The sequence below is a fragment of the Rattus rattus genome, chromosome 7 (assembly GCF_011064425.1).
Source record: "Rattus rattus isolate New Zealand chromosome 7, Rrattus_CSIRO_v1, whole genome shotgun sequence".
In the NCBI taxonomy this organism is placed as follows: Eukaryota; Metazoa; Chordata; class Mammalia; order Rodentia; family Muridae; genus Rattus; species Rattus rattus.
Genome location: NC_046160.1, coordinates 65,208,586 through 65,223,825, shown reverse-complemented (window position 1 = coordinate 65,223,825; position 15,240 = coordinate 65,208,586). Strand labels below are relative to the sequence as shown.

Below are 15,240 nucleotides of genomic sequence, written 5' to 3'. Positions count from 1 at the left end.
CTGAGTTCTCTCCTCCCTGTCTGTGGGTCAGGACTGAACTCAGGTTCTCAGGCTCTTACCCAGTTGCCCATCTCAGCCCTTGGTTTCTTCACAGAGCATCTCAAAATGTAACTGAGATGGATTTGAACTTCCTGTGTAATGTAGGCTGTTGTTACACTTAGGATCTTCCTGCTTCTGTATCCTAAGGGTGGGATTATGGGCACATGTCATACCTGACAATATTATCGATTTTACTTTTTAATATTTATTTATCTATTTATTTATGGTGTGCTGTTTTGAATGTGGACACTAATGTGTGGTGGTCAGAGGACAACTTTCAGAAGTTGGTTCTCTCTTGTCACCCACCATGTGGGTTCCAGGAGCTCAGGTTGTCCGACTTAGCAACAAGAATCTTTGCCTGCTGAACCATTTCTCTAGCTCTGTTCTCATTCTTTAAATGTCAGTAAGGATTGTGCCTCCTAGGCTAGAGTAAAAAGTGCTTACAATTTTATTTCAGTTCTTAAAAAGCATTTTCTAAGCCAGGAATTTAAGGTCATCTTTAGATACAAGATGCCTTTGAGGTATATGAGACCCCTTGTCAGAAATAGTATATTTGATTTACCTGACTAGGAACTGAGACTTGGAGTTGACTTTCATTCATTTATTTATTTTTCACACTTACTTATGTATCCATCCATCCATCCCAGTCAGTGTCCCCTTCTTCCAGATCCTCTCATCACACAGTTTCTCCCCGCATTCCACCCCTCCATTTCTCCTCGGAGAGGGTGGGAGCTCCCCTGCATAACCACCCCCTGGCACATCAGGTCTCTGCAGGGCTAAGTGCATCCTTTCCCACTGAGGCAGCCCAGTGAGGGGAATGGGATCCACAGGCAGGCAACAGCTTTAGGGACAACTTCTGCTCTAGCTGTTGGGGACCCACATGAAGACCAAGCTGCACATCTGTGACATTTGTACAGGGCCTAGGACCAGCCTGTGTGTGCTCTGAGAGCCCCCAAGAGTTTCATTTTTTTAAAATGTATAACTGACACCTAATCACATATGGTTGGATACAGCATAAAATGATTAGTATATGCAATGTATGATAATCAAATCAGTGTGATTAGCATTTTTACTTCAACCACTGGATGTTTGTATATATTGAGATCCTTCAGACTCCTAATTCTAAAAAATGACTGTAGACTATGGTCACCCTTCTGTGCTGTAGAAAATTAGAATTTTCTGTATGTTGTATTACCCAACTTGATTGTGTTCCCAGTCCCTCTTCTCCTTTCTGTCCTTTGGAGGCCATTTTATTCTTCTCTTCCCAAATACTACTTTAACTTTCACAGGAGTGGGAGCACATGACATTCATGTTTTTCTGTGTCAGATTTATTTCACTTAACACACTTTGTCTTCTTGTGTTATCCATGGTGTTGTAGTTATGCTATTTTATTCTGTTTATTTTAATAGCTGAGTAATAGACCAGTGTGTACAATCTGGATGTGATATAATTTACAGTTATTATCTTAAGATATTATTTAAGAATTAGTTAATAGGTAATTAGTTTATTATAATATATGTATTGAACTACAGCAGCTAATATGTTTTAGATGTTTTAATTATAAGCCTGGTTCATATTCATGTTTTTTAAATGCTTATGAATATTTGAAATGAAATTATTTCACATATTTCATGGGATCATTCTACATATTTAGGAAGACGAACCACAGGAAGACGCTAAAGAATTGCAGCAAGGCAAGCCGTACCATTGGAGAGACTGGTCAGTAATCAGAGGACGGGACTGCTTATATATCTGGAGTGACGCTGCAGCTTTGGAGTTGTCTAATGGCAGTAATGGATGGTTCAGATTTATCTTGGATGGAAAACTTGCCACCATGTATTCAAGTGGTAGTCCTGAAGGTGGATCGGATAGTTCAGGTAATACTTTAATTAAAGTATTTTCTTAGCTTATACAGTTTGGTTTTATGGCTCCTAGTTTTGTCACTGTTGTTGGGATTTTTTTTTATTATTATTTTTTAATAGAGAAAATCACTGTACTGTAGCATGGCATGGTGATGTATGTCTGTAATCCCAGCATTTGGGATTTGGAGGCAAGATGATTAGGCATTCAGTATCGTCCTCAGCTACATAGTGAGTTAGAGGACAGCCTGACATCTAAAGCCCTGTTTCAAAAAAAAAAAAAAAAAAAAAAAAAAAAAGATGTATTAAGAAAATACTTCACAAATTCCTTTTTACATGTCAAGGAACAACACTAGCTTCTTTTAATCTCATCATTTCTTTTGTTATGAAATGGTTAATTACAAGGGTATATAGATATCTCATTATATCTTTTCTCAGAAGTGTCATTTGTAGTTAACAAAAACAAAAAAACCAAAACCAAACCAAAACAAAAGGTGTCTGTAGAGTTCCTTTAAGCCTGCACTTGTATAGGTTAAAAAGTCAGACGGTGCTGAAGAGTGCTGGTATATTAATAGCCGTATATTTGAAACGGTAGATTTTTTTTTTCTTTTAAAGCAAGTATTTTATCTTTTTAGAAAGCAGAAGTGAATTCTTAGAGAAGTTACAAAGAGCCCGAGGCCAAGTAAAGCCATCTACTTCAAGTCAACCTATCCTGTCAGCACCGGGGCCCGCTAAACTCACCGTGGGGAACTGGTCATTAACATGTTTGAAAGAAGGAGAAATTGCTATTCATAACTCAGATGGTCAGCAAGCTACAATACTAAAGGAAGATTTGCCTGGCTTTGTATTTGAATCTAATAGAGGAACTAAGCATTCGTTTACTGCAGAAACATCTCTGGGTAAGTGTGTGGCTGTGCTAGTTCTACAGGTAAGAATAAGCACATATACTGTAGTATAATAAGATGTATTCTGAGAAATGGTCTTTGACTTTGCTCTCCTCTCCCTCTCAGGTTCAGAGTTTGTGACTGGCTGGACTGGCAAAAGAGGCAGGAAATTAAAATCCAAATTGGAAAAAACAAAGCAAAAGGTACATCTGTCTGTACAGTTTTCTCTCCGTTCTGTGTTCGTTGTAACTTCAGTAACAGCTGATGAGCATTGGGAAGATTAGCACAACCTCAGCTTCCCAAAGAGCATTTTTAGTTGTGTCTTTTCTCTGGGTTAATTTTACACAGTATCATGCTTAGTATGTTTACACCAACATTAGAACCCATGAAAATTGGAATTAATGAGGAAAAGAGTATTACTTTAGTTTCATTTTAGTTTTACTGCCAGGGAGATGACTCAGTAGCTAAGGGGTGTTTGGTGCCAAACTTGACAGCCTTGGTGTGATCCAGGAAACTCCAACGCTGGAAGAAAAGTACCAAGTCCTGTCAGTTGTCTCTGTGGTATACGCGTGCATACTCACACTAAATAATAAACTAAAGATATTCATGTACTTCACAGGTCCAATTTAGTACTTCACAATGGTGCAGCTTAACTGCTTGGTTCTTGATTTAGATATTTTCAGTGCTTGATTTGATGGCTGACTTAGCTGACCTTAGGGTGCTAGACATGAAGAGCCTAGGAGTCTAGTGTAGAGCTTCTGCCTAACCTGGGTTCAAGCACAAACTAAGCCCAAACACCAGCACTGAGAGAAGCATGTTACTAGGTTCACAAAGACCAGAGCATTAATTTTAAAATTTTATATATCTGATATACATTGTTCTTTAAAAGCATGGCTAGTTGTTAAGGCCAATCAGGAGGCTGAAGCAGGAAGATTAAAAAAAGTCAGGATTGCCTAGGCTATAGAATGAGTTCAGGGCCAGCCTGTGCAACTTTGTGAGGTCCTCTTACTCCTCCTTGTCAGATCTTTTTACTCAAGAAGTGAGAAGAGGCCTGGGGATAGCTCAGTGGAAGAGGCTTGGATTTACTGTCCAGTACAAAACCCCCAGCTGAGTAGGGTAAGGCCAGTATGGTCGAGGCTGCTCTCATTTACCAGATGCGCTCACATTTAGCACAGTGAAGGAGATTAAGATGAGAGCAGAGTGAACATTTCCTAGCGACACACAGGTGCATCTTACCTGTAATGTCATACAAAATAGTTTTTGCTTGCTTGCTTGCTTGCTTTTATGTGAATACACTGTCACTCTCTTCAGACACACCAGAAGAGGGCATCAGATCCCATTACAGGTGGTTGTGAGCCACCATGTGGTTGCTGGGAATTGAACTCAGGACCTCTGGAAGAGCAGTCAGTGCTCTTAACCACTGAGCCATCTCTCCAACCCAGTTTTTGCTTCTTTAGACATAGGGTCTCACCATGCAGGTGGCTTGGATTCACCACCTGAATTGGGTGGCTCACTATTAGACTGGATTCAACTCTCAGAGCTTGGCCTGCCTCTGCTCTTCTGTGTGCTGAGTTTAACAGCTGCCTGGCCCAGGAAATACTTTAAAAATAAAGTGCATTTAGCTACTTGAGATTAGGGAAAAGATACAATACTGAGTTTTAGTTGGAGCAAAAAAACACCCATATTTTAAAAAATAAAAGCACTAATGGTGACCATACTTTTGAGTTGAGGCAGGTTAGTTTTGAGTTCTAGGCCAGGTGTGTGTGTGTGTGTGTGTGTGTGTGTGTGTGTGTGTGTGTGTGTAGATCAAGCTTGAGGCCAACCTAGGCTATCTGTATCTCAAGATACTTTTTTAAAAGAAATCAGTACAAACAAAACCAGATACTCATATTCTGTTTTTGTTGTAAATGCTCTGGGTTATCCTGGAGACATTTCCTGATTATAGAATTTGTCTTAGTTTTTAAAGGTGAATCTAGAGCCGTTAAGATGGCTCAGTGGTAGGGGTTGGGGATTTAGCTCAGTGGTAGAGCGCTTGCTAGGCCCTGGGTTCGGTCCTCAGCTCCAAAAAAAAGAGATGGCTCAGTGGGTAAAGGATCAGATGGTTCAAGGAGAGGACCAAGTACACCCCACACAAAAACAACAACAAAAACAAAACCTAATGCATGAATTAATTAGTCCATATCCTCTATGGCTTTATTATTGTTATTAATATTATAATATTATTATTTTGCTTTTGTGTGCTTTTTAAAAAGCAGGTCAGATATTACTTTCAGTTCAGAATATATTTGAAATGTCTTACTCACTGGGAGTGCTGTCATACACCTTTAATCCCAGGTCTTGGGAGGTAGCAGAGGGCAGAGATCTGAGTTTGAAGCCAACCTCCTCTACATAAGAGAGTTCCAGGACAGCCAATGCTATATCACTGGGCTCTTAGGAAGGAAGGGAGGAAAGGAGGGAGGAAGGGATGTCTGACTTAGCTATAGACACCTATCAGATACTCAGTGGGATTTGAAAAGAATACAGCATTCATAATTCACAGGAGTTCTGTGGATTAGTGTAAGGATTTTGTGTTTCTGTTAAAACATGAATATTGTTGATTTCAACAGTTCGCTTCTCCACAGCATTGCCATGCATGAACAAATCTTTTGTTTCTTTTTAAGCAAAAAGCTGGTTTTGTTCTGTGCTTCATGGTCAGATTGTGCTTATAAATCATAGTGTTTTATATATTAAACAATGAAATTAATAAAATCAACAATGTAAATATAAAATAGAAATGTAAAATAAATATGGCACTACAGAGAGAGCAGAAGACATTTGTTCACAAGTGTCACATTATTTGAACTGAGCTGGGAACATGAATGCTTGGCCATACAAATTCTTTTGTTGAACTTCACATATTCATGAAGAACCACAGAAGCACTAGAAATACTGGAATAGATTTTAAGAGTATAAGTGAATTTTACTGAATAGGCAAATGCATAAACATGGAGCCCTTAATGTTTTTATAAAGCCTTTATCTATCTCAGGAGTTTCTGGGAATATCTAGTGCTGGTTATTAGTTGTGGAAATGTTTTTTTTTTTAACCAGATGTGGTTTACAGTTTAGAATTTTCCTGGTTTCTGCAAATTTGCATATTCATGAGTTATCCTGAGGGGAGGACCTGGGTCCTCTCCTAAGGAAATGTGTTAGAGCACCTGCCTAGCATGTGTGGGGTCCTGTGACTAATTCTTAGTGGTATAAAAACCACTAAGCTAGAGAGATGGCTGAGTGGTTAAGAGCACTGACTGCTCTTCCTGAGGTCCTGAGTTCAAATCCCAGCAACTACATGGTGGCTCACAATCATCTGTAATAAGATCTGATGCCCTCTTCTGGTGTGTCTGAAGACAGCTACAGTGTACTTACATATAACAAATAAATAAATTTAAAAAACCAAAACCAATTTATTTTATATGTTTACAAATAATATTCTACAATAGTCTTAATTTCAGCATTAAGGATGGAACCCATTATGCCCTTATGCAGTCTTGGCAAGTGCTGTACCATTGAGCTCTGTCCCCAGTCTTTATATGATGATGCCTTTAATTTGTGGTGTTACATTGTTAGTTCAAAGTTTTGGGTTTGGAATGTCTGGTTTTTAAGAACAGTGTGCTTGGCTCTTGGGTGTATCTGTCAACCACATCAGATTCATAGCTAGCTGAAATCTGGTCATGAAGTTATATGTCAGTGAGAGTGTTGGCTCAATCCTATATTTTTATTCTTGTAAAGTTAGATAGGATTAATGTTTCACTCCATCCGTATCCTCCTTCCTTTTCTCATTCCTGAAGATAAGTCCTGGAGTTTTGTGCAGTGTTAGGAAAGCATTCTATTACTGAGCTGTGTACTAGCTCTTGATCGGTTTACCTTTTCCTTTTTTGTGACAAAGGCTTATGGTGTATCACACAGACTTGAGCTCTTGGCAGTTTTTGGGCTTCAGGCCTTCTGGTTGCTGGGATTACAGACATCAGCCACAATTTTGTGATTTGAAATTGACAAGTCAATAACCAGTGGGCTATTGGCATGTTTCAAAATATATTTATTTTAGGCATGAGTGATTTTAACCTTTATTTATAACATCGTTTTACATAGTATAATCTAGGCCTTGCTATCTTTTAATATAGAAAGCTATACCAAACTAAAATCGAAATGTATTATTAAGTACTTTCAAGGAATGATTCAAGTCTGGCGTGTTGGTGTGTGCTAATGATCCCAGCCCTCAGCAGGCAGAGACAGGTGGATCTCTGTGACTTTGAGGCCAGTGTGGTTTACAGAACTAGTTTCAGGACAGCCAGACAGCCAGAGCTACACAGAGAAGCCCTTGTTCAAAGTGGGGAGGGGGAAGCGTACGTTATTTGTTTGTGTGTGTGTGTGTGTGTGTGTGTGTGTGTGTGTGTGTGTGTGTGTGTGTGTGTGTGTGTGTGTGTGTATCCACCACCTGTATGTGGATGCTGCTCATGGAGGCCAGAAGAGGGCATCAGATCCTTTGGAGCCATCCATTGTGAGTACTGGGTACCAGATTCAGGTCCTTTGCAAGAGTGTGTACTCTTAATCTCTGAACTATATTTCTAGCCCCTTTAGTGCTTAAAGGATATTTTGTCTTCTTTTGTATTAGAGTTATAATTAAAATCAAATTAAACTATATTTACAATTGTTAATTATACAAATAGTTGTTTCTTTAATGTAATTTACATAATCTGTAAAATTATTCAATAGTGTAACACTTGTGAGTAGTGTCATGCACTAAAGTTTACCATCTTTGTATGGGTTGTTCTCTTATGCACTTTGACTTTTACTTCAGTGATAAATTACTAATACTCAATAGTCAGATCATCTCTTCTTATGGTTAAAAACTGTAACTTCTTAAGTATGTGATATGTGAGTAAGATTTAGAAACTTGTTATATTCCAGAGTATTAAAAACGGTAAGCATTCATTGTTAGAATTAATTATAAGTGGTTTGATTTTCCTTTTAGGGGAGGGTTGGTATTAATTTGTATTTCTAATTAGTTAACTGTACTTTTACTTTTTTTTTTTCTTTTTTTCGGAGCTGGGGACCGAACCCAGGGCCTTGCACTTGCTAGGCAAGCGCTCTACCACTTAGCTAAATCCCCAACTCCTACTTTTACTTTTTTTAAAAGAAAGGACACTGTAGGACATTCTAAAAAGTTATTTTAACAAACATTGAACATCTATTAGAGAATGTTTCCAGCAATGAGAACATTTGTGTGAGAATAACAACAGTGTGGAAGTTGACATGGGACAAAATGGCTCTTTTTTGTATGTCTGTGGGGGTGAGGAATGATTTCGTGCGTTCATGTTAAGCAGACTACTGAGCTACGCACCTCAGCCTCACAGTCTCCTTTCCTAACCTCTGTGAACAAGTGCCTGGGAGGAGGGCCGAGAGCCGAGGGAGAAGAATGAGCTCAAAAGTCGGTTAAGCTGTTAATTGTAGTGAGATTCATAATTACTTTGCTTATTTTGATAGGTACGAACTATGGCCCGAGATTTGTACGATGACCACTTTAAAGCTGTGGAAAGCATGCCTCGTGGAGTGGTGGTAACACTCAGAAATATAGCAACTCAGTTGGAGTCATCTTGGGAACTTCATACGAATAGACAAGTATGTCAAGCTCTTTTGTTTTCAGATTTTTTAAAAAATGTGTTTGTATGTTTGTATGTCTGTGTGCCACATGTGTGCTTGGTACCCACAATGGCCAGAAGGCATCAGTCAAAACCCCTAGATCTGCTTTTACAGATAATTGTTTTTGTGAACCCCCATGTGGGTGCTGGGAACTGAACCTGCGAGAGCGATTAACCACCGAGGCTCTCCAGCCCCTACCCTTTATATTCGGGGGCAAAGTTTTGTATGTAGCCGTGTAGCCAGGCTGGTTTCAGACTTGAGGAGGTCCTCTGGCCAAAGGCTCCCACATGCAGAGATTCCTGGCGTGCCCACCATGTCTTACTTACCTATTGGTCTAGAGCTCATCATTCTCTTACCTCATCCTCCCAAGTGCTTGGGTTTCTAGGCTTGTATGCTGTAGTCTCAGTCTCTGGATTTCAGGATGAACAATGAATTTTAGTTTGTGTTATGTCCTCTTCTTGCCTTGCTCCTTCCCATATAACTTTTATGTTCTGAGTGGTAAAAACCAGGAAGTTATGATCCACAAACAGATCTTTCTTACACCTAGTTCAGTGTGGTTTTATGAGGCAAGGACAGTTTTTATGTTTATGCTTTTTAAAGCTACTTTTATGTTATGTGTGAGTGTGCCTTCTGTATGTACATTCCAGCAGAGGTCAGAAGTGGCCATAGGATTCCCTCGGGTGGAGTCATGGATGGTTGTGGGCCACCATGTACATGCTGGGAAGTGAACCAGGTTCTCTGCAGGAACAATAGGTGCTCTTAACCAGAGCTATCTCTCTAGACCCCAGTTTTTATGTTTTAAAAAAGGGAACTTTGGTGGTACATGGCAGTTATATGAAGATCGAATATTACTTTTGTTGAATTGGTTTGATTGCACGCAGCATGCTTGTTCGTTCTCACATTTTCTGGGAGTGCTTTGTGGTATTACAGTAAGCCAGGCTAATGGACGTGCTATGCAGTACAGCAGGACTGAGGAGAGGTGTGACTTACTGTAGTAGGGCTAGAGAGAGCCCAGAAGTTAAAGCACACATTGCTGTTGTAGACGACCTTGGCTTGGTTCCTAGCATACAAGTTGGGTGGCCCACAACCATCTGTAACTTCAGCTCTGCGGGCATTTGATGCCCTGGGTCTCTACAGGCCCCAGCATACAGTGTAACCCCTACTGCCCACATAACTAAAATATTCTAAAAAACCCTCTAAAATATTTACCACATGCTTTTTACAAACAAATATTGCTGGCCTGTGCAGAATAATTTGCTTTACTAATAAGAGCTTTTAATCTAGTTATATTATTCCATCTTCATGGTGGTGTTATTTTTTTTTCTAGAGGACTGTGTAGTTTTACGTTGTTTATATCTCTTTCTTCCAGTGCATCGAAGGTGAAAACACGTGGCGAGACTTAATGAAGACAGCATTAGAAAACCTGATTGTGCTTCTGAAGGATGAGAGCACGATCTCCCCATATGAGATGTGCAGCAGCGGCTTAGTCCAAGCCCTGCTCACTGTATTGAACAGTGTAAGTGTAGTTAGCACTGCAAAGCAAAAGCGTTGGTGGCCGAGCCTTCAGTAGATTGATTTAAGTATTAGTGTTCAAGAAATATTTTAACACTACGTAAATGTTAATATTCTAATTACTTTGCTTTAAGTTACATCATTACATTAAGCCAATGGAATGAAATAATTGAACTTACTTGATTTTAAGTTTTTCAGTTTTAGTGAGGGGTTTGTTGAAAAAACACTATTCTAAGACTAAACATTTAGTGCTCTAATTTCCTCAGAGGCTACATAAAATAGAGTACCTTAGTAATTAAATCATATGCATGAAATTACTTTGTAAAACAGTGTTAGAAAGCATAATGTGACCATTTATTAATAATAATTTTTCTTACACTACTGTATCTGTTTTTATAAAAATATCTTCCCTTATTTCACTAAAAAAAAGCTTTCTTATGTCAGTTCTGCTTGTCATTTTAATTCCTTTTTTTAACTTGAAATTTTAAAATTATTTTATGTGTGGGTGTGTGCGTGCATGTATGACACATGCATGCAGTGTCCATGCAGTCCACAAGAGGGCATCGGATCCCCTGGAAACTGGAGTTAGAGGCAGAGATGAGCAGAGATGTTGGTGCTGGGAATAGCATCTAAGCTCTCTGAAAGAGCAGCCATGCTCTAACTGCCAAGCCCTGTCTCCAGCTCCTTTACCACAATTCTTTCTCTCTTCTGTTTTTTCTGGGGGAGTGGCTTTTTGAGACAGAGTTTCTCTGTGTATCACTGGCTGTCCTGAAACTCACACTGTAGACCAGGCTGGCCTCAACCTGAGAGATCCACTTGCCTCTGCCTCCAAAATGCTAGGATTAATGGCTTGTGCCACCACCCCACACCCGCCCCTGCCAGGATCTCACTTTAATTTTTAATTCTTATGTTTGTATTTGTTGATAAAGTTTGAATTTTCTTAAAATCTTTAACTTCAATGGGTCTCAAATTCATAGTTTACCTTTTATATTATTTCTATTTGTTGAAATTATAGTAATAATTGATATCATTTATTAATACCTGTTAAGCCATGATTTTGATTTCTTTCACTTAATCTTATTGAATTAGTACAGTAAAAATGGCATTTAATTGATTCTCATTCAGTCAGTGGGCCTTTGGGAAATGCTCCTATGAGAGCGTTGTTAGCATCAGGGAAGAGAAACGCCTGCATGTCAGTCAGTCACTGCCTACTGAACTCACAGGAGGCTTTGTTTCTCTTTTTAATTTAAAGACTGAATGAGTAATGCGTTTACTGAAATTGTCTTCATAATTTTATAATATTCATGTTTTTATAAACTAATAATTTACAGTAAAATCTATAAATATATTTTTATTTGATCTACTTTTTGTTTTTCTTTAGAGTATAGATTTGGATATGAAGCAAGATTGCAGTCAACTGGTAGAAAGAATAAATGTCTTCAAAACAGCCTTCAGTGAGAGTGAAGATGATGAGAGGTAAACGGCAGAGAGAGGGAATGCGCACCCATCAGGCATGCTCGTCACACGCTTGTCCATGCTCGTCACATGCTTGTCCATGCTCGTCACAAGCTTTTCATATGCAAGGCTTTGATTTAATACCTAGAGCCAAAACCAAAAATGAATCCCAAATTTCTTTTACTTTGTTACTTGTAGTGTTCATATACTTGATATGCTTTAAATAAGTCTGTGTTTATACACACATGGGGAGTTATTTTATTCAATGAAAGTCACTTAATAAATCAGTCTAGTAGGAGAAAGTAAAACCCGTCTGTCAGGGCCTCAGCTGATCACTTGGGGTTCATAGCTGTTTAAGATGCAGTCAAGCTATTTAATGTTTTCTGGCAGCCTGGACTACATAGTTCAGCATTTGTTTCATAATTACAAAAAGCTGGGTGTCACACACACCTGTATTCCTATGCCTGAGGAGATGACAGCAGGAGTTCAAGACCAACCTGAGCTAAATAAAGAATTCCTGTCATATTCTCTTTAAAAAAGAAGATAAAGAAAATTTGGGCATTGGCTGAACGTTGGACATTAAGTGGTAATTATTACTTCTTTAGCTGTGACAGGGATACTTTATCCTGTTGCATGGACATACAGTTAAAATATCTTTGGAAGAAATGCCACGCTATCATTTCTTCAAAATAAATGAAATGAGTTCTTCTAGGAGTCTCAAAAAATAGTAGATTGGCCATTAGTAGCAGATTATTTAAGCTGTGTTTTTGGTTGATGATGGTACATTGCACCATTTTTCCTACTTTGAATGTGGTAGAATTTCTTCTACAGTAAGTGACATTTCACTGAGTGTGCATGATATCTTTGGGGACATCAATTAATTTAAATATTTCTATATTAAGCCAGGTATTTTGGCAACATATATGTATTGCTTGCCCTGAGTGGCTTACCAGGGCTACAGAGCAACCCTGTCACCACACATCCCCAAAGGGGAAAAAAATGAAGGAAAAAAACCTTACTAAATATAACATATTATAGCTGTCTAAATATAAAAATACACATATACTTAGTATATAACTGACATTTTTATTATAGAAGTTAAATATTTTAGTCTTAAGTTTTACTTTTTCTTTTTGAGGGTCTGTTTGTGGTTATGTGTAAACACAGGTACTGCCCTCAAAGGCCAGAGGAGGGCATGAGATCCCCTAGAGCTGGTGTTGCAGGTGGTTAGGAGCCACCTGGTAGGGTGCTGGGAACTAAACCCAGGCCCTCTGTGAGAGCAGCAAATACTTTTAGCTATTAAGCCATTCCTCTAGACCAAATATTTTAATCTTAAATGAAGGAAATTTGAGTTAGAAGAGTATCTTGGACCACTCAGAAGTTGCTAAGTGTATGTGATTTGAGTTCAGTCCCAGAAATTCACATGGTGAAAGGAGAAACCACTCCTGCAAGTTGTTGTCTGACTTCTTTATTGGTCACACAAAAAATAAAGGTAAGGAAGGGAGGTGTCTAATGCACCCTGTGTTTTCACTCCTAAAGAAAGCAGGCTATATGAGGTTGGTGACTGAGAGTTGTATGTGAATATTTACATGAATTACTAAAAGCACTTTTGTCTTTATAGTAGACCAGCAGTTGCATTAATTCGAAAGTTAATAGCTGTACTAGAATCAATTGAGCGACTACCTCTCCATTTGTATGATACACCAGGATCCACATATAACCTCCAGGTAAATATGAAAAACATAGCTGTTATAATCAAGTGCATGTAGGAACAATGGTATGCTTTTGCTTTTATTTAAAAAAAAAACTTTCCATATTGGATTAAGAAAAATTTCACCTTAATCTTTAAGATTCTAGTTTAAATGCCACTTGATATTTTAAGAAAGATTTATTTATATGTGTGAATGTCTTGCCTTTATTTAAATGTACCACATGTATGCAGTACCAGAGGAGGCTAGAAGATGACACTGAGTTTCCTGGAACTAGGACCGTGGATGGTTATGAGCTGCCGTGTGGGTGCTGGGAACTGGAACTAGAACACATGCTCTTAGCTATTGAACCATCTCTCTAGCCCATTTGATTTTTTAAGTTGACCTTTTAAATGACTCTTATATGTGTTATTTCAAATCTGTTTTGTATATTATGTGATATAATTATATTATATTTAATAACCATTATAAGTAAGTTATACTTTATAGACTAAGTGTTTTTTAAGTTGGAAAATCAAGTTAAAAGATTCAAAATTGTAAATCAAGTTTGGTCTTAGTTCAGTTGCACTGTTATAAGAAAAAATAGATATGATAGAGTTTTGGAGCCTGGGTGTTTATATGTAAGAGCATCGGCAGATTTGGTGTCTAATTTATGACTTCCTCTAACCATGAGTTCGCACGCTAAAGAGAAAGAACAAGCTCTAGTAGGTTTTTATCTTTTTTTGGTTCATTCTCTTTGAGATAAGGTTTCTCACTTTATGGTTCTGGCTAGCCTGGAGCTTAAAGAGATCATTTGCCTCTTTGCCTCTCTCATGCTGGGTATTCGCCATGAGTCACCATGTTCACCCTCCTTTCTAATTTCTAATTAATTTCTGAGGGCTGTACCCGCTGGACTTAATTGTCTTCTCGAGTTCTGTTTAGACATTTAGACCATAGTCTCCATCAGGCCCTTACTGTGTTGAGATACAGAAAAAGAACAGGTGAAAGTATTTTGAACATGGAGGTTTTGGGTTTTGCTTTTGAGACTGAGTCTCATGTTGTCAATGATTCTTCAAACTCACTCTGTAGTTGAGAATGACTTTGAACTCTCCCAACCCTGTGTGTTCAAATGAAGTTTTTTCATTTGTTTTCAGTTTCTCTGTGTAGCCCTGGCTGCCCTGGAGCTCACTTTGTAGGCAAGGCTGGTCTTGAAACTCAGAGATCCACCTACCTCTACCTTCGAGTGCTGGGATTAGATACATGCCACCACCACTGTCTAGCTTCCAATTAAACTCTTAAAAACATTGTATTAGGTTTTTTTTTTTTTTACTTTATAAATTAATTCATTTTACTTTGACCAAATGCTTCCTCTTCACTTCCCCTTACAACTCCTCCTGGGCCCCTTCCTTGCATCTCCCTGGTTTCATGTCATATGTATAGATCTTGATATAAAACCTAGTGCAAATAGGGTTTACCTGCATGCATGTGCTTATAGAGCTGTCCACTATAACGTGGGCACACTACCAGCGGCCCTGTCCCTGAGGGAAAACTGACATTTCCCAGTAGCTGTTGACAGTCTGTTTCCCAGCCAGGAGTGGGGCCTTGTGAGCTCCTGCTGCAGTGCTGACTAGAGTCAGTACTAGCCTTCCTAGTCAGTACTGGTCAATTGACGTGATCTTGTGCTTGCATCATTATGGAGGCAACCACAGTTGACAGTTCAGGAGTATAACTGCCTGCCGTGTCCAGAAGCAACCTTTACTAGTTCTTCTTGACCTATGGCTTTTACACTCTTTTTTAACCTCTGCTCCTCAGTGTTTACCGAATCTGGCTGGGAGTGCTAATAGATGTCTCATTTGGGGACCTTAATCATTTGTGGTTCTTTGTATTAACCTCTGACCACTGCAAAATAAGTTTCTTTGATGAAGGGTGAGAGCTGGATGGAGCCTCCTGAGTGCTTTGAACTCTTTTTTTCTTTTGGAGCTGAGGACCGAACCCAGGGCCTTTCTCTTGCTAGGCAAGTGCTCTACCACTGAGCTAAATCCCCAACCCCAGAAAGTGGTTTTAAAGACTGGGCCCTCTCTTCAGCTGCCCAGTGCCTTTTTTATTTTATACTTATTCATTTTTGT

General features: G+C 38.8%; 1 protein-coding gene across 1 annotated transcript in view; it reads left to right on the top strand.

The window, feature by feature from the left end:
* Positions 1–15,240, top strand: part of Hectd1 (HECT domain E3 ubiquitin protein ligase 1) — an 88,436-nt gene that overhangs the window by 39,397 nt on the left and 33,799 nt on the right. Inside the window, exons 13-19 of the mRNA XM_032907719.1 lie at positions 1,695–1,917; positions 2,535–2,798; positions 2,910–2,986; positions 8,304–8,438; positions 9,829–9,975; positions 11,353–11,447; positions 13,048–13,153. Of these exons, the coding sequence (XP_032763610.1) occupies positions 1,695–1,917; positions 2,535–2,798; positions 2,910–2,986; positions 8,304–8,438; positions 9,829–9,975; positions 11,353–11,447; positions 13,048–13,153 (1,047 nt within the window). The remainder of the gene's footprint in view (positions 1–1,694; positions 1,918–2,534; positions 2,799–2,909; positions 2,987–8,303; positions 8,439–9,828; positions 9,976–11,352; positions 11,448–13,047; positions 13,154–15,240) is intronic.